Source organism: Carassius auratus, chromosome 35 (assembly GCF_003368295.1).
Source record: "Carassius auratus strain Wakin chromosome 35, ASM336829v1, whole genome shotgun sequence".
NCBI lineage: Eukaryota > Metazoa > Chordata > Actinopteri > Cypriniformes > Cyprinidae > Carassius > Carassius auratus.
In genome coordinates, this window is record NC_039277.1 from 5,837,617 (window position 1) to 5,856,075 (window position 18,459).

Genomic DNA, 18,459 nt, shown 5'->3' on the forward strand with positions numbered 1-18,459 from the left:
TTTAATATGTATTTGTGAAATACAATTTTTCTAAGTGTTTACCATACTTCGCCTAATATACAGTCACACATGCGCTGGTTTGTTTACGGTCAGTAATTAACTTAACTTTTTTATTTTAAGTAATTGCGCTTTTACGAATCATAAACTGTCAACTATGTCACATATAGCCTATTTTTAAATAATTTGCATCAAGATTTTATATAATTGGGCCATAATGGCTAATAAATAATGGCATAAAGCCATTTATTTCACTTATTGGAAACTGACTGTTGCATTATCTGAGATTCTAAGCTGAGACACAGATCAAAACCACAAATTCTGGAAAAGAGCAAATAATACAAATTTCGTTCAACATTCACTTTTTTTATCAAACAACTGAGGTTTTACACCTCCACGAATACAAAAACAATCACACAAACACCACAGCATTACAGTATTTTTTCCTAAAACAGTAGAAATGTAAACATATCTGCTCCTCCGAACCTCATGTTCTCCAGAGCCGTATTGAAAAATCAAACTTAATGCCCTACAGTACTTTTTTCCCTTTAGATTCAGTCAACTGTCACAATATCACAGTACACTTTGTGCCTGAGCCGGCTTTCAGAGTCCTAGAGAAGCTCTGAGCAGCGACGTCACATCATCAGGTAATGTGTCCTCTTCACCTGGAAGAACCAAGCATATCTGTATTAATTTACAAAAAACAGGAACAATCCCCGTGAGCTTTATTAAAGTGTTCTCACCCTCCTGAGTTGCGGTCATGTCCTGCTCTAGTTTGAGTTTTCTTTCTCCAATGCGGAGCATGGCGTCCTCTATAGAGTCCTTACTTATCAGCTTGATCACCTTCACTGTCCTTAAATGGGACAATGCAGCCAGATATAAAACCATTAGGACAGACACTAGTGAAACGAAAGGAATGCCTATTGTGAGACACACATGTCCAGTGTCTCTTACCTGGTTTGTCCCACCCGGTGGCAGCGTCCCTCCGCCTGTTTGTCATTGTAAGGGTTGCAGTCGATATCATGAATGACGACCACATTGGCTGAAGTCAGGTTAATGCCCAGTCCTCCAGCTCTGGTGGACAGCAGGAACACAAATATATCCTGGTCTGTGTTGAACTGGTCAATCAGCCCGATTCTGTAAAAGCCCAATGAGATTTACACTTACTGTCCATTTACTTAATTGGCATTAAGAAGTCACCTTTTTCCATCTGAAGTGATTTATGGTAAGCTAACAGTAGCAAAAGTCCCAGTGGATCATGTTAAGTGTGTCTAGTTAATTAACATTTTAGTTACAGTCCCACTTCATTTTTCACAATAGTCATAGTTAATTATTATTATTAGGTATTCAATTGTTTACATCTATTTTGAGAATTAGATCATCATCTACTAACTTAGACTAAGTAAAATGTATATTTGTCAGAAACACACACACAAAAAAATATCTATACAAAATAAAAATCTTATAATAATGAACAAAGATGTAAAGTTTTGTGATAATGTACATTCATAGATTTCTAAATTGATTTTTTAAAAATATATAATTGCATTAGGTTGTTCAAAAAAAGGCACAGAACACAAAACCAGAGCAATCATTTTCACAGGACGAAACAGATGGTCCCCCCTCGTCTTAACTGGTGGTTCTTGGCCAGAACATAAAGCCGATAGTCTGTTTCTGTGAATCTAAGACAAAGTCTTCAAGGACACGGATGGAGAGCAGTGTGTCAGTGAAGGAGACCCGATGCGTGATTTACCACAGCTGTGACGAGGCACAGTAAGCATCATCTCCGCCTCAACACCAGCTGCCACCATTACCTCTCTCACTCGCTCCTGTCATGAGTCTGGACTTGAGCCGACGATAGAAGCACATAAATGATGATCTGAGATCATCTCAGTCTCAATTCCTTTACTCCTCAACATCTGACATCTAAGTGTGTTTACCTGTCACTCATGGGGGTTGAACCGTCCAGACGGTTGTATCTGTGCTTATGGTGTCTCAGGAACACCTCTAGAATGTCAAGCATCATTGTGAACTGACTAAACAGCACCACGCGATCACCCTGCGAGGAGAGAAAGAGCGATATTAACCTTACTGATGGAAATGAGAAGACGACGAGGTCATTGTATGGAACAGAGCAGCGTGAACATTCTGTGAAATGTCTACTTCTGTGTTCCACAGTAGAAAGAAGGTATTATGATTTTGTCTACTGTGTGCTGTAACCAAGTATATACCACGTGACTAGGTGACAGTATACAGTATGGTGTGATTTGGAACACGGTGTATTTCTCTGTACTGTTAAATAACTTTCATTAAGGGGTTGCTGAAAATCTAATTTGGTCTGCCGAACATAACAGGAATCTGTTTTCCCCAACCTTCTCCTTCAGGGAGTTCAGCAGCTGTGCGAGGAGGCCGAGCTTCCCCGAGTCCAGCAGTATGTCTGTGTCGAGCTGGTATTCATGCAGTGCAGAATACTGCTGACAGAGGCGGTGCAACTCAAAGTCTGAGAGCACCTCCATGTCCTCTCGGATGAGAGCGGGATCTGCGTCACGGTGACTCGGCTCCTGGAATTGACGGTAACACACACAGACTCTTCGGATAAGATACACACATAACAAAACAAGCAATGGCAACTTAAAAACTACAATCGCAATAAATATCTGTCCTGTGCTCATTCCCTGCTTCTGTTCTTTATGAAACACTAAGCCAAGACCTACCACTACTGCTGTTTACAGAAATCAGCTATAACTTCATACTAATGCAGATTAAGTGCATGACAGAAATGCAAAACCGACCGAATAAGCCAGAAATGGTATCAGACTTAATGCTGAGAGTCAAAAGTCTGGCAGTCGGAGCTCAGTTGGCCCACTTAAAATAAGAGCAGAAAACGTAAAAAACAAAACCCGGATTCGATCTGGGCCTGCTAAGGTCTAAAGTTCATGTGTATCGCTCCATACAGAAATGTCTCAAACCTTAAGCATGAGTTTGCTCATAGCTTTGAGTTTTTCTGTGGTGTAATACTGCCGGTGAAGGAGCGGATGGTTGGACATCTTCCTCAACTGCATCATCACATTGGTCAGCTCACGTTCTGTAGAAAGACATGGTTAATAAACTATGATTCACATATACTGAAGCCAGTACTTTACATAAAAAACATCTCCTTCAAATACATACTTTCCCCATTACTGGAGCGCTTCAGTCTGTGGAAAAGAGCGCTGTAGAGTTCCTGCTGCTTCTCAGACATGGCACAAAACTCAACCTGCTCCTCTTTGGCAGGCAGCTGCTTCAGGACCTGCTGGGCACATCCTCTGTCAGTGACCTGCTCGAGTGCCCTAGAGCCACAGACGGTCAGCACGGCAAGCAAGGTGCCTCATCTGCTCGTGAGACTGAATAATGCATTCAAAATATTGTCCAACAGATTTTTTTCTGAGAGCACATGCATTATGCACAATGCTTATGGAGTCTGCATGCAGATGCACCTCGCTCTTCACACGTCTGAGGATGAAGGGTTTCATGATGAGCTTGGCGTGGGTGATCCTGTCCCTCTCGAAGCTGCTCTGCTCCTCTGAAGATTTCTGGTGGAAACCGACCAAAGAAATAGAAGAAGTATGTGAAATAGAGTTGACATTTGCTGAAGACACTGCTTGCCATGATGCTAGGGTGTTCTGGGTGGATGCTAAAGTGTTGATACACAGGGTTCTCTGGGCATTAGTCAGTGGTTGTTAGAGTGTTTCTAAGGTTCTCTAGGTGCTTTCTATGGCATTAGGTTGGCCTTTAGGCTGTGCAATGATAATAAAAGCATTCTGATTCAGATCTAGACATTAGGCGGGCCATTCTGGGTGCTTTCTCTGGCATGGCTAGGTGGTGTTAGGGTGTTGTAAAGGTGTTTTGGGTGCTTTTGTAGGGCATTACACTAGCCAAGTGGTTACAAGGGTGTTGCTAAGGTATTCTGGGTGCTTCCTAAGATATTAAGTCTTGTTCAGTCTGTCAGTCTAAATCTAGTTTTGGTGCATCTCCAATTAACGCCACGGGACACGCAAACTGGATCTGGACAGTCCTAAAGCAAGCCCTTAAGCTAATGTTTTAGAAAGAAAGATAGAAAGAAAGAAAGAAAATTGAAATTAATGTCCCAATGTAATCTTTTAACACTTCCACAAAATCCTGGATGTCAAAACTTTGGCAGAAATAGTACAGTGTGCTAACAGCTTTATGCTGTTTACTGTGAGCAATGATACACAGGATGCACAATATTATTTACCAGCCAATATTTTAATGATTTTAAATATATCCATATAGGTCGATATTGAATATAAATTGCCAAGATATTGTATATTTAATTTTGCATGCCCATTTACCATTACATTTTAGTGTAATATTTAGCAAATGCACATGCAGAATTTAAAAGGACTAGTTTTAGTTTTCAGGGTTTTTTATATTTATGTTTAAACACGTATTGAACTATAGTACCATCCATTTAGTTACAGTTTAGTCACAGTTACAAACTCATAATTATCTGCTAATATTGTCAACCCGATTAGAGATGGACATCGAAGCGTGTGTTGGCTCTACCATGGAGAACATCTTGGAGATCTGTGAAGTGCTGCTGGAGAACATGTTGGGCATGATGAAGTTGAGCAGAGACATGAGCTCCAGTAGGTTGTTTTGAAGCGGGGTTCCAGTGAGCAGCAGACGATATTTAGCCTAGGGGGACACAATTAGAGGAGAAACCTAAGGTCATGAAGGGGCAAAAACAGTTAAACCTCAGCGGTTAACCTCTTCGGGCAGCACACAGTCCTGCTTTTACACAAACAGACCATGTGGCTGTAATAGAACTCGAGGCATTTATTCTTAATGACCACTGACACGTTGCTATTGATGACAGCTATACATGCAGCTCATGGGCAGCTTACGTTGATGGCCATGAGATGTCGGTAGCGCAGAGAGTTCATGTTCTTCAGCAAGTGGCCTTCGTCGAACACAGCGTACTCCAGCTTGAGCTTGCAGAACAGGCTGCGGTCACTGCTATTTCCAATAGCAAGGTTGTAACTGTGCAGAAGAGACCATCTTAATGAGCTGAGGTATTAAGGGGCAGTTCATGAGGCATGGCCATGTTTCATTACCATAAATAATAAATGGGACAGGGTCATTTTACTTGGACCTTTTCACGTTCACTCAAACGCTGAGTATTTCATCATTATCATGTCTTTAAGAAGGGTGCTTTTTCTATGCTAACTTCATGGCTTGTGCCTCCGTGTGTGGCATAGTTCAAAAGATACATATTTTCCCAGACGCCTTCTCAGATTTACATGCAGGTGGTCTGTGAAGGATATGACACCTCGGCTCTTACTTCAAGGGTTCAGGGAAAGAACCATAGGCGTATTTGAGAGCTTGAACTTCGATACTCACGTGGAGACAATGATGTGGTAATCCACTAACTGATCCAGAATCTCATAGCGCATATACTTGCGATCCTCGGCAGACCCTACCGAAATAACTCAATTAGACTGACATCAACATTTTATTTGTTTTTTTCATGCAAAAATTTCCGTTCCCACGTTAATGTGTAAACGAAGGCTTTTGTCGGTTGGTTTCTCACCAAAAAGTGGAGTGCTATCAAAACATTAGCTTATTTTCAGCATCCGAACGAGACAAACACAGCAGCACTGGCTCAACCAATACTGTTAGTTTTTTTTGTGGTTGGTGGTCTAATAAATTTGTTAAGCACTGTGTATACATATATAATGCATTTTTGGTTTGGTGCCTCTAGAGGCATTAAAATGTAATTAATTAATTAATATAAATCACACACTTCACCTGTAAAAGAATTGAAAAAGAGGATTCTTGGTTTTACCATAATATACCAACACTTTGAAACTGGGGCACCAAAGTTTCAGTTCCCGAACCCAATTATCTGTAAAAAAAAATTTTTTTTTTTTCATTAAATTGTTTTGTTGTTGTATGGTGATGGTTATTTCGAAGCTAACTGCTTTGTTCACCAAGTGTAGAAGCAGGAACAGTGATGAGATGAGGCCCAAGGTTTCCTTCCTGATAAAGGTAGGCCAGAAACGAGATGGTCTGAATGGTCTTCCCCAAACCCTAAAAGAAGTAAACGCATCCTAGCGATTAAATGGGGAGTGCTTGCCATGTAACATTCACACACAACCATTATAAAAACAGACCATCTCATCTGCCAGGATTCCACTAAGTTTGTTCTGATGTAGTAAAGCCAGCCAGTTCAGTCCAATCAACTGGTACGGTTTCAACTGGAATCTAGATATGTGATATGTGAAAATAAATGATCACTCCATAATGAAAATGCAATTTTTCAATCTATGAAGTTACATCTTACGTGCTAGTGAGGATCTGGGGTTGGCTCATAGAGCCCGGGCCATTGTTCATCACTTTGGTCACATCTTTGATCAGTTTAACCGATATCTCCTCACATCTGCTCATGAGACCTTTAACAACTTCCCTTTCCTTCAGAACCTCCCTACATCCTGTCAGCAGCTCAGTGGAAAGACCATTTCCTCTGTGCATGGTATCATCCTGGGAAAGAATGAGAAAAGGTGTTGCTTTTTGTTCATGACCTGAATATTCTGGCAGTTATCAACAGAAAGCAAAATGCACAGTTCTCTCACCAGGTCTTTCCATGTTTTGAAGGGTCTCAGCTCTGTGATTTTCTGAGCCTTCTTCGAAGAGCATCCTGCGATGAGTGTGAGCTCATCCACAGAAGCGGTCTGAAAGAAGCTGAGGATCTCAGATTTGAGTTTGGATAGAGTCTCATGTGATTGGTCAGAGTCAGAGTCCAGTAATACATTCACCAAAGATGCCTCAGAGTCACTGCACTCCTCCTCTGAGCTCACGTACACGTTTTTGGTCACTACAGAATGCTTTACACTCCTCTGAGATGTTCTGGTCCTGTCAAGAGGTCTGCATGGTTTTGGTTGGGATGGGCTGGGAAGGTGGATAACCTGAGCTTGTTGGCGGGTGTTTGTGACCTTTTTGGTGAGTTTGGCAGCAGTGGAGGCGTCATCCTCAGACTCAACTACTAGACGTACAGAAAGAATGTAAGGATTAAGACAATTATGACATGCTTACACTGCATCTTTGTTCTCATGGCTTCTAAATTTGAATTAAAATCAGTAATGGGACTAGCAGTAGATTTCTGCTGAGACTTAACATTTTACATAAGAATCTTTTTCTGGATGGGAAAAAGGCTGTCTTTAATTAATTAAATTAATTTAATCTAGCTTCACAACAGCAGGTGTCAGGAAAATGAATAAGCCAGATTATACAGGTCCTTCTCAAAAAAATAGCATATTGTGATAAAAGTTCATTATTTTCAATAATGTAATGATAAAAATTTAACTTTCTTATATTTAGATTCATCGCACACCAACTGAAATATTTCAGGTCTTTTATTGTTTTAATACTGATGATTTTGGCATACAGCTCTAAAAAAATTAGCATATTTCATCCGGCCAATAAAAGAAAAGTGTTTTTAATACAAAAAAAGTCAACCTTCAAATAATTATGTTCAGTTGTGCACTCAATACTTGGTCGGGAATCCTTTTGCAGAAATGACTGCTTCAATGCGGCGTGGCATGGAGGCAATCAGCCTGTGGCACTGCTGAGGTGTTATGGAGGCCCAGGATGCTTCGATAGCGGCCTTAAACTCATCCAGAGTGTTGGGTCTTGCGTCTCTCAACTTTCTCTTCACAATATCCCACAGATTCTCTATGGGGTTCAGGTCAGGAGAGTTGGCAGGCCAATTGAGCACAGTAATACCATGGTCAGTAAACCATTTACCAGTGGTTTTGGCACTGTGAGCAGGTGCCAGGTCGTGCTGAAAAACGAAATCTTCATCTTTATAAAGCTTTTCAGCAGATGGAAGCATGAAGTGCTCCAAAATCTCCTGATAGCTAGCTGCATTGACCCTGCCCTTGATAAAACACAGTGGACCAACACCAGCAGCTGACATGGCACCCCAGACCATCACTGACTGTGGGTACTTGACACTGGACTTCAGGGATTTTGGCATTTCCTTCTCCCCAGTCTTCCTCCAGACTCTGGCACCTTGATTTCCGAATGACATGTAAAATTTGCTTTCATCTGAAAAAAGTACTTTGGACCACTGAGCAACAGTCCAGTGCTGCTTCTCTGTAGCCCATTTCCTTCACACGCCTGTGCACGGTGGCTCTGGATGTTTCTACTCCAGACTCAGTCCACTGCTTCCGCAGGTCTCCCAAGGTCTGGAATCGGTGCTTCTCCACAATCTTCCTCAGGGTCCGGTCACCTCTTCTCATTGTGCAGCGTTTTTTGCCACACTTTTTCCTTCCCACAGACTTCCCACTGAGGTGCCTTCATACAACACTCTGGGAACAGCCTATTCGTTCAGAAATTTCTTTCTGTGTCTTACCCTCTCGCTTGAGGGTGTCAATGATGTCCTTCTGGACAGCAGTCAGGTCGACAGTCTTAACCATGATTGCGGTTTTGAGTAATGAACCAGGCTGGGAGTTTTTAAAAGCCTCAGGAATCTTTTGCAGGTGTTTACAGTTAATTAGTTGATTCAGATGATTAGATTAATAGCTCGTTTAGAGAACCTTTTCATGATATGCTAATTTTTTGAGATAGGAATTTTGGGTTTTCATGAGCTGTATGCCAAAATCATCAGTATTAAAACAATAAAAGACCTGAAATATTTCAGTTGGTGTGCAATGAATCTAAAATATATTAAAGTTAAATTTTTATCATTACATTATGGAAAATAATGAACTTTAATCACAATATGCTAATTTTTTTAGAAGGACCTGTAAATATATATAAAGTCGATGTAAACAAAAACATTTATCTTGCATGTGAGTAATCGTTTGACAGCACATTTGTGTTAACAGGCAATTAAACAGGTGTCCCTAATAAAGTGGCCAGTGAGTGTACACACACACACACACACACACACACACACACATATATATATATATATATATATATATATATGCATATATGTGTGTGTGTGTGTACACTCACTGGCCACTTTATTAGGGACACCTGTGCTTCAGAGCTGTTCACAATAAACCCGGCCTCAAATCTCACCAAGGTCAGAGAACATTCGTAGTGTTTCCAAGGCATCATCAATAAGCCAGCTATGTTCCTGAAGCACATCCCTGAGTTCCTGCGGGAAGTCACACACTTCAGCATTATTCCTCAAGCTCAAACTAATATTTGATTCACATGCTGTACCACAACAGCCAGCTTTATTCAGTGATGACTCACATTCTTGTTAAGATGGGGAAACTTCCTCTGGAGTTTTCTCAGCATACGTTCCTGATCTTTAGATCTTGGCTCAGACCCCTCTTCTTCTGAATCATCCACCTAATGAGACACAAAACACCGTGTGACCCCTGTCCCAGTGCTGCTGGCTGATGTATTTTTGTTGGTGAAACCTGGTAACCGGTTTGCATTTTAGCATTCTGTTTAAATCGTCCGGAAGTCAATGGGTTTTTGATTAACTGCCTGAAATAAGGTCTGTGATTAACACAAGCTCACATTTTTGTTCTACGACATGCAATGCATCAGAAATACCTCCTTGTAACTTTTTTAAAGCATTTGTTTGTCTTGAAAAAGGTAGTTGCTGACAAGTGGCTAGGTTGTCAGGACATTAAATATCATGATCATATTGAACAGGAAAACTCATCTACTTATTTTCACAGCCTCATTGTGTTTATAATCATGCTCTTGCAAACTATTCTTTCTGTGAACTGAAAGTGTTAATGATGGTGAAGCTGGTTTATAGCCTGCATTCAGCTTTTTACTTCTGCTGATTGTATTTAGGCTTCAAAATCCACTTGTGTTCATTTGTGAAGATTATCATGATGAGTAAAAATCATAAACCTTTGTTGGTCACAGAGCTCATTTCCTGCAATAACCGAAAAGCCATTGGGGGAGAAAAATCAGATTTCTTAGTTTTTTTGTGTGGAGGGAACCAAAGTAATGATAACTTATGGGTTTGCCTACAAATACACTGCAGCGCTATATTGCAGACGCACACACTCTCACCAATGACAAATGATGAATAGCCCAATAAATCATCTAGAATAGGGATTAACTGCCAACCTGGCAGTTCATATCCCAGGTAGAAAGACATACTGTTAGTGTCCTTGATCGGGACACTCCTTTCAATTTAGCCTTGGTGGATTTGCAGCGGCATAAAATGCCTTGCTGTCAGTATTGAGAGGATCAGAGAGGAGCGTCCCATGTTAATCCAATGACTGTCTCTGAGCTCACCGCAGAAGCCCGCCTCTTTCTCCTGTGATGGGAGCTGTCGCTCTCCTGGGAAGCACCACGTATCTGCTGCTGTCTCCTCTGGTGGACTGAATCAGATGCTGAAAAGGAGAGCATGTCAACAGGGCTCAGCAGCACACGAATCAATGCAGCAAATGCATTTCACCTCAAAATCAAATGAGCTTTTATCATGAGAGCTGTTCAGACTGACTGATGGAGTGACTCCGCTTATCTGTACCTGCCATCCCAGACGTCTTCAGGGGCGAGGGGCACGTGCTATTTGTCACCTAAAATGTCAATGAGATGATTATTGACACGCAGCCCAAAAGATGGCCAGAATGCACCCAAACATTGCCAGTGTGTGTAGTTAGCGCTTGTTTTTACCATGTGTGATCCTTTCTGTTGTGTTTGTAGAGCTAGTGAGGTAGATCTGGTTGTTCTGCTGTGCTTCAGCCTCTTCTTCACCACAGTTACTTCCTCTTCATCAGACAGTGATATCACATCCTCAGACGATAGCACTTTTTTCATCTTAGACTCTTCTTGCCTTGATATCAAAGTATCAACCATACCATTGTACAGTTTTGTAGGGCTGCAACTATTTGATAAAATCAATGTTTTCATTATCAATTATAAGATAGAGTCTATCTCTCTCTCTCTCTCTGTGTGTGTGTGTGTATTATACTATATATATATATATATATATATATATATATATATATATATATATATATATATATATATATATATATATATATATATAGTACACACACACACACACACACACACTATATTTGATATAGTACATGCATTATTATTATTTTGCATGTGAGCCCTTCAAATATTTTTGCATTATATGATTTTCTAGGGCTGCAAATATTTGATCTAGTCAATAATAACTACTGAAAATAGTCAACAAAAGTATTGTTCAGACGGCTAGAGTGTCAGTATAAAGCACAAAAAAAATCCCCAAACAACTGTTCAATGCTGTTAAATTACCTGTTAAATGTACTGTGGTTGCAAGAAATTCACTGTAAAACATACAGTGACAGTGTTTCGTGTATGGTACAACTTATGTAATATGTTTATACAACAAAATCTGCATTTTACCTTAAAATGTACTGATAACCTGCATGTCGTTCAATATAAAGTCAATCGATTAATCATTGAAACTCCATCATATAAAGCCTGCTGCTAAAATATGGCCAAAAGTTGTACTGTAGACCGCAAACAACATCCGAGTAACACATGACACTAAAATAATGGAAAAACATTAGCTAAATGTTATATCTTTCAAAGGGGTAAATCTATGGAATAATTGTGATAAGGAATTAAAATTATTTAATTCTTTAAATTTGAGGAAATAAAAAGAAATAAAAATACAAATCTGTAAGTGTTATTTAACATATTGAAGTAATAGTTGGAATGTGTATTTCTGTAATTATGTAGGTTTGTAATTAAGTATGTATATTTTTGGAAAGCTATTATGTAACTCTTGTTGATCTTGTATTAACAAATCTAGTGAAACAGTGACGTACATCGGTTAATAATGTACACGGGGTAGGCTTAATAAGCAAGGCTTCTGCCTACACCTTTTTCAGGAAAATATGTTCATTTATACAAATTTTTTTGAAAAGTTGTCTGTAAGGACCAAAATAAATAGAACTGAATTGAAATAAAACTGAAAATAAAAGAAAGTGTAACATAAAACACCCTAATGTAAAGTACTGATAACAAAAATGAGAAGATTTTTTTTTTTTACAAAAATATTTGTATATGCGAAATGTAACTTCTGGGAATGTTCTTTTACTGTTTTTCGCAAAATAATATACGGTAATTTCCTTTCAAAAACCACAAAATTTTACGGTAAAATAACACCATTAAACAATAGACTTAACAAATCTTAAACTTAACAAGTCTTTTTCTGTAAAAATTGCTAAAAATTTTTACAGTGTTGGGAGCGCTTTAAAGCACAAATCCTGAAGTTGTTTCCTGACCTGACCGGCATCATGGAGCTGCCTGATATCTCAATATCAGAGTCAGAAAGGGCAATGGAGAGAGATGATCCTGATGGACGTTTGGTTTCAGGAGTCTCTGGAATGATCGTGTCTGACTCTGCTGGAAGAAAGCAATAAAGCACAGAAGGCCAACAGTGCAAGCCCTGGAGAGGTGTTTACACTGTTTGCATTGGCAGTCCTTTACCAATGTTTCTCATTCTAGTTAGTAGTCAAATTTTTATATTTAAAAAAACATGTATATAAAAAAAAACAAAGGGGACAAACCTTTTAAAATCTCAAACTGACATTGTTAGAATATAAATAAAATTCAATATGATCAACAGCAATGACGTTTTTGTTATATCCATACTTCATTTGCATCTGTTTGTCATAGGTTTGTGGGATAGCCACTTAAAACATTGAATAAATCATTATCAAATCAATGTGAAGAACAGGGTCTTGTCTCAAGCCTACCCGAGGAGTCCTCATGATCTGATGCTGCTTCTCTCGTTGAGCTCATTGTTCACTCTTAACGCGTTAAAAGCAGCTCAGTCCAGCTTCACGCCTCATGTCACGCATTTCAGTCGATGTCACACTCGTGCTTCCCCCAATCTACTATCTGTAGACTGTAATGAGCTGATTTTTGGACAACAATAGCATTTTTCTAACAAAGACTTCGCTCACCGGTGAGCTAATAAATGATTGTTTTGTCAATAAACAGCGTCGCCTCGGCCTCGGTCATCGATAATGACCAGATGACCGTGATCAGCTCAGACCATTTCTCTGCACGTTACGAGTTTTTTGGATATTTCACCGGTTTTATTGTACCTAATGTACTCAGCGAATGAAGACGCTGCTTGTAATAACGCTAACCGGTTGTAACATCAGTGTAACTACTGTACGGTGGCCGTGAAGGTACGCACGTGTAGTCAAAGCATTGACTTTAATACATTACGAATTCAAGATAATTATTATTATGTAAATTATTCAATTGATGCAAAGCTGAATTTTTAGTATCATTCTTCAGTGTCACATGATCCTCCAGAAATCATTCTGATATACTGGTTTGCTGCTCAAGGAACATTATTATCAATGTTGAAAACAGTTGTGCTGCTTCACATTTAAGCGGAAGCCATATGCGTCCATTCAAGTCTGGGAATGCGTGTATATGTTTGCTTGATTTGTAATAGAAATGCATGCTTTTATTCAGCAAACATGCATTAAATTATTTTTTTTTTTTAAAAAGAATACATTAAACATGCTTTTTTTTACATTTACATAAAAACATTAGACTCAAGTAAACATTAATAAACTAAAAAAGTAAATAAAAAAGTAGGCCTTCTTTCCCACTGAATGCACCAGTATAAACCCATCAGGTCTTTGAATGCACCGTCAAAGTAAATGTGTCTAGTTTCCGAATCGCAGCGCATAAATCAAGTCATTGTTCTTTCATTCATTCTCTGGCTCCAAGATGTAATGAGATGGCCGACTGTGTGCTCTTGGTTATTTGACTGACATCATTCCTATGCACCGGAGCGCTTGATCTTGTTTCATAAGGATGCAAGTTGGCAAGAGGCGAGACAACAATAACAAAGGGTTTCAGATGCTGCTGACGCTGCGACTGACTGCAGTAATACTGCAGCGACTCTTTCACGTGCAGCTCTTCATATTATGCCTTTACATAAAGATTAGGGTAGAAACGGACTGATTCCCAGTGCATCAGCAGACGAATAATCTAATAATAATTGCAATTATCATGCAGCAATGTAAATGCTATTCGTTGAAAAGAAACGCGCAGTTTAATACATGCGATTTATCAGTTTTTGTCTAAAAAGTGTAGAAATGAACTTGTTTGTTTTCCCTAATTTTGTGGCATGCTATTGTTTATAGTCAGCCAGTCTCGCGAGTAAACCTAGTCAGTCGTCAGGTGCACGTGTAGTGTGACCAGTGGCAATTTTGATTAATCTAACTGAATCGGATCTTTTGATTCGGTTCACTAAAACAAACCTTTCAAATGCGCTCGGTAGTTTCTGCAGGCATTACAAGTGACATCTCTATTAATCAGTTTATTTAATCCTTTATTTAAAAAATCGCCATGCCTACAGATCTTTAAAAGGCTCCAAAGGAGTGTTTAAGCATTTAGAGATTTAATTTATTCCTCCATTTGTTCACGACTTTCTTGCTATAGAAAAACAATGAATGAATTGAGTTTTAAAAATGTAGTTTTACGGATATTGTTACTCGTCTTGCGAACAAGACTGACTCGTTGACTGTTTCATTCAGATTGTATTTATTTAAAATGTTGTTTATAGTATTTAATTAATGAAGCCAAATATGCACGCATTTAAATTGCGCATATTTAAAAAATAAGTAATGCATATGTCAGATCAGCTGGGTTTTGATTTGATTTTGTTTAATGATTGCGTGATAGTTGACAGACTTTGATGGTGTAACATAATTTTTAACAAAACCCTCTAAAAATATTTTCAATTTTTATATGCATTTACATTTACATGTATACATTTATTCATTTAGCAGACGCTTTTATCCACAGCGACTTACAGATGAAGACAGTGGAAGCAATCAAAAACAACAAAAAGAACAATGATATATAAGTGCTATAACAAGTCTCAGTTAGGTTAACACAGTACACGTAGCATGGGATTTTAAATAATATAATAAATAAAAAGAAAACAGATAGAATTAAAAAATAAAAGAATAGAGCAAGCTAGTTAAAGGTCTTTACACATACACACACATATACATATACTATTGCATAATAAATGAATAGAAAATAGAATACAAAAAGATTAGAAAGGTAGTTAGATTTTTTTAAAGAATAGAATTAGAATAGTGAGTGTTAGAGTTAGAGGGTCAAATAAAGATGGAAGAGATGGGTTTTAAGCCGATTTTTTAAGCATTTAACTTAAATTTAAAAAGCAATCCGGTTAAATTCATTATGAAACACGCATTCATATAGAAACCACTATAAATGTCAAACACCTGTCCAGTCTGGTACCTAAACAGTAGTGAGTTGTGAATCCCTGCACAGTTGAACCGCATGTTGCCACCTTCCTCACGTGACGTCAGCCCAGTTGTTTTGGGTCGCTCGTCCAATCGGGAGCGCGCTCGCACTTCTACAGAAGCCGAGGTGGGTCGAACCTCGCGCCAGCTTTTATCCTCCGTTCCTCATCACAACGCCCCCTCGGTAGGGTGCATGCACGGGGCTCTGTTTTAAACAGCAGCTCTGAGATGGGAACCCCATTGCAGTTGCAGAACGATTTCTATCCAGAGCAGCAGCACTATAAGCCGCACTACTGCGGACGCGAGGAAGAGCGCTCCATCAGGCACTGCACCTGCAACAACTCCTCCACCTTCGAGGATGCCAGAAAAAGCCAGCCTTTGCACGGGACGCCGCTGGGAACTTTAAGGACACCGTCCGTCTCATCTTCAACCAGGCAAGGCGCTCAGTACAGCGAGTTCACGCCTTCTAGTCATGGTAGTTCATCCAGACACCATCAGCACCACCATCATCATCATCCTCCTCGCGATCACAACCGCCAGCAGACACGGGGCAGTCCGGCCAGCAGTCACAGAGAGAGTAACTCTTACACCCAAATAGCCATGAGCAGCTGCAGATACAACGGCGGCGTGATGCGGCCGCTCAGTAACTTGAGCTCGTCCCGCAGAAACCTGCACGAGTTTGACTCGGAGTCCCAGCCGCTGCAGCCCGTCTCTGCGGCGGACGCGTCCGACACGCTCGCCTCCAAGCAGGAGAACAACTCCGCCACCCTCATGCCTTACTCGGCGGGGGACGGGGGAGGAGGAGGAGGGGGAGGATGTAGCCACGGCGGCGGCAAATCGGGCAAAAAGAAGAACCAGAACATTGGCCAGAAGCTCGGGCACAGGAGGGCCCTGTTTGAGAAGAGAAAGCGCCTGAGCGACTACGCGCTCATCTTTGGGATGTTTGGGATCGTGGTGATGGTCATTGAAACGGAACTCTCGTGGGGAGCCTACGGAAAGGTGCGTAACCTAATAGTACCCAAATCCTGCAGGTACCCCATGTAGGTCAGAATTCATTAAGTCCGGTCTGCCTGCTGAAGAGAGAGAGAGAGAGAGAGAGAGAGAGAGAGAGAGAGGAAAACTACAAGTTTGGAAATGATGAATGAAAAACTGTGGCAAGGTCACGTTTACTTGGAAGACGCTTTGCTTCGTCAGTTTCCAACTGCGGAATTGTTTAGCTACGTAAAATTGTTCCAATATATATGTAAAAAAATCTTAAACTTTATTAAAAAATTTTTTTATGAACGACATATTCAATCACACAAGCAGGGAGTGCTGTCCTTTTATCAGCACTGCTGTGATTTGACCGCGGGTGAAATTACATTCAAACAGCTCAATAAGCACATCATTAATATTCATAAATGCAAAAATTACACAACTCCGCCTCTTCACATCAGAACGATTTATTTTATTTTTTTTAACAGGAGTCTCTTATGCTCATCAAGGCTGGATTTATTTGATTAAAAATACAGGAAAACATGTAATATTGTGAATTTTTTTATTATTATGTAAAATAACGTTTTCTATTTTAATATACATTAAAGTCGAATTTATTCCTGTGATGCAAAGCTGTATTTCCAGCATCATTCCTCCAGTCTTCAGTCTCATATGTTCCTGCAGAAATCATTCTGATATACTGATTTATTATCAGTGCTGGAAACTGTTGTGCTGCTTAATATTTTTCTGGAAGCTGTGATCCTTTTTTAGGATCCTTTGATGAATAAAAAGTTAAAATGAACAGCATTTATTTAAAATATAAATCTTTTATAACAATATACACTACAGTTCTTTCATTTGAAAGAAATTAAAATGTTTATTCAGCGAGGATGTGTTAAATTGTTAAGAAGTGATAGCAAAGATTTATATTGTTAGAAAATGTTTTAAACTTGTCATTCACCAAAGAATCCTGAAAAAAAGAATCACAGTTTGCCAACAGTGATCATTTTAATAAATCAGCATATTAGAAGGATCATGTGACACTTTGTACTGGAGTAATGGCTGATGGGAATTCAGCTTTGCATCACAGAAATAAATTATACTTGAAAAGATATTAAAATAGAAACCAATTATTTTACATTGCAATAACATTTAGCAAAATTACTGTTTTTTCTGTATTTTTTTCATCAAATAAATGCAGCCTTGATGAGCAGAAGAGACTTCAGTAAAAAACATTACAAGTCTTACACTGATCCCAAACTTTTGTATATATATATATATATATATATATATATATATATATATATGTGTGTGTGTGTGTGTGTGTGTGTGTGTGTGTGTGTGTGTGTATGTATGCACAGTGTTACACATGATGCTGAAATAATGCAATACATATTAATTTAACAACATTATATGCAAGATAAAACCCTAATGTTCACGTCTGAGAAGAATCCATTATTTCATCGAAAAAACATCAAATGTGAGTTCTGGGAGATTCAATTTAAGGTTTTTCACTGTAAATTATACAATGACTTTGTTTTTCACTTCCAAAAACTGTATTATTAACAGTATTTTACTGTATATTACATTAAATGTAATCAAAGTTATTCACTGTTTATGGTATGGAAACTTACTGTTAAACAATTAACAGGTTTTTACTGTATCACGTTTACAGTCTTTTACTGTTAAAATCATAACCGTTTTTTACAGTGCAGGCAAACAGTGAAATGTTGTTACAATTGTTACAATGAATACCAGCACTATTGGGAAGCTCGACCAATCAAATTACCAGAAATATCTGTTATCCACTCATCAAGTTGAAACTCAAATGGAGTTAGTATGTTTTGCTGTATTCATTCTAGCCTGTCATCACTTTTAGAGTCAACTGTGCACTCTTCTTCTTCTTCTTGGACTTTCTGTAGAATATCACTGGGAAAAAAATAAATCATAACTGTGTTATTTGTGTATAAATGTATTATTATTTCTATAAGTGCTTGAAAATAATTAAATAATCACAGTAATGTAATTGATGCCTTTAGCTATACAAGTCCCAAAGGGGATATGCATTACTGCAATTCATTTTGCAACAAGAGATTCCAGTTGACAGCATTTATATTTTCTTGATTTATTGTAAAACAATGTTAGGTGGTTGATCTGTGAGCAAAAAGCAGCTGTTTATGTGCATCAGAAT

The 18,459-nt window shown here is 38.9% G+C and overlaps 2 protein-coding genes across 10 annotated transcripts in view; one reads left to right on the forward strand and one right to left on the reverse strand.

The window, feature by feature from the left end:
- Nucleotides 1-352: 352 nt before the first annotated feature.
- smarcad1b (SNF2 related chromatin remodeling ATPase with DExD box 1b) lies at nucleotides 353-15,349 on the reverse strand. 6 transcript variants are annotated; one of them, XM_026219448.1, is made up of 23 exons: nucleotides 15,289-15,349; nucleotides 12,270-12,390; nucleotides 10,660-10,870; nucleotides 10,514-10,562; nucleotides 10,279-10,376; nucleotides 9,268-9,366; nucleotides 9,088-9,166; nucleotides 6,633-7,042; nucleotides 6,344-6,540; nucleotides 6,174-6,264; nucleotides 5,991-6,090; nucleotides 5,846-5,905; nucleotides 5,401-5,476; nucleotides 4,905-5,040; nucleotides 4,564-4,695; nucleotides 3,474-3,569; nucleotides 3,169-3,286; nucleotides 2,967-3,082; nucleotides 2,370-2,558; nucleotides 1,938-2,056; nucleotides 952-1,134; nucleotides 741-850; nucleotides 353-662 (listed from the first exon to the last, which is right to left on the reverse strand). In XM_026219448.1, exons 2-23 carry the CDS (start codon nucleotides 12,281-12,283, stop codon nucleotides 601-603), a joined length of 2,745 nt encoding a protein of 914 aa, XP_026075233.1. In that variant the 5' UTR covers nucleotides 12,284-12,390; nucleotides 15,289-15,349; the 3' UTR covers nucleotides 353-600. The 6 variants fall into 6 exon arrangements, with proteins under 6 accessions (XP_026075233.1, XP_026075231.1, XP_026075230.1 ...); XM_026219446.1 differs by lacking the exon at nucleotides 15,289-15,349 and adding an exon at nucleotides 12,744-13,295 and having other exon boundaries at nucleotides 10,660-10,819; nucleotides 12,270-12,387; XM_026219445.1 differs by lacking the exon at nucleotides 15,289-15,349 and adding an exon at nucleotides 12,744-13,295 and having other exon boundaries at nucleotides 10,660-10,819.
- Nucleotides 15,350-15,369: 20 nt separating this feature from the next.
- LOC113054122 (small conductance calcium-activated potassium channel protein 2-like) overlaps nucleotides 15,370-18,459 on the forward strand; it is a 32,513-nt gene continuing 29,423 nt past the window's right edge. For all 4 annotated transcript variants that reach the window (XM_026219458.1, XM_026219459.1, XM_026219460.1 and 1 more), the window contains exon 1: nucleotides 15,370-16,292. In XM_026219458.1, the coding sequence (XP_026075243.1) occupies nucleotides 15,522-16,292 (771 nt within the window). In that variant the 5' untranslated portion in view covers nucleotides 15,370-15,521. The remainder of the gene's footprint in view (nucleotides 16,293-18,459) is intronic.

What these genes read in the sequence shown, in the direction of transcription:
- smarcad1b (XM_026219442.1), bottom strand. Translation starts at nt 12,789, where the DNA reads ATGAGCTCAACGAGAGAAGCAGCATCAGATCATGAGGACTCCTCGG. An exon ending in GAATCCTGGCAGATGAGATG is followed by an intron (nt 6,091 to 6,173) that starts GTCTGTTTTTAT and finishes TACTTCTTTTAG; the next exon opens with GGTTTGGGGAAGACCATTCA. An exon ending in TCAGACGTGTGAAGAGCGAG is followed by an intron (nt 3,287 to 3,473) that starts GTGCATCTGCAT and finishes TGTGCCCAGCAG; the next exon opens with GTCCTGAAGCAGCTGCCTGC.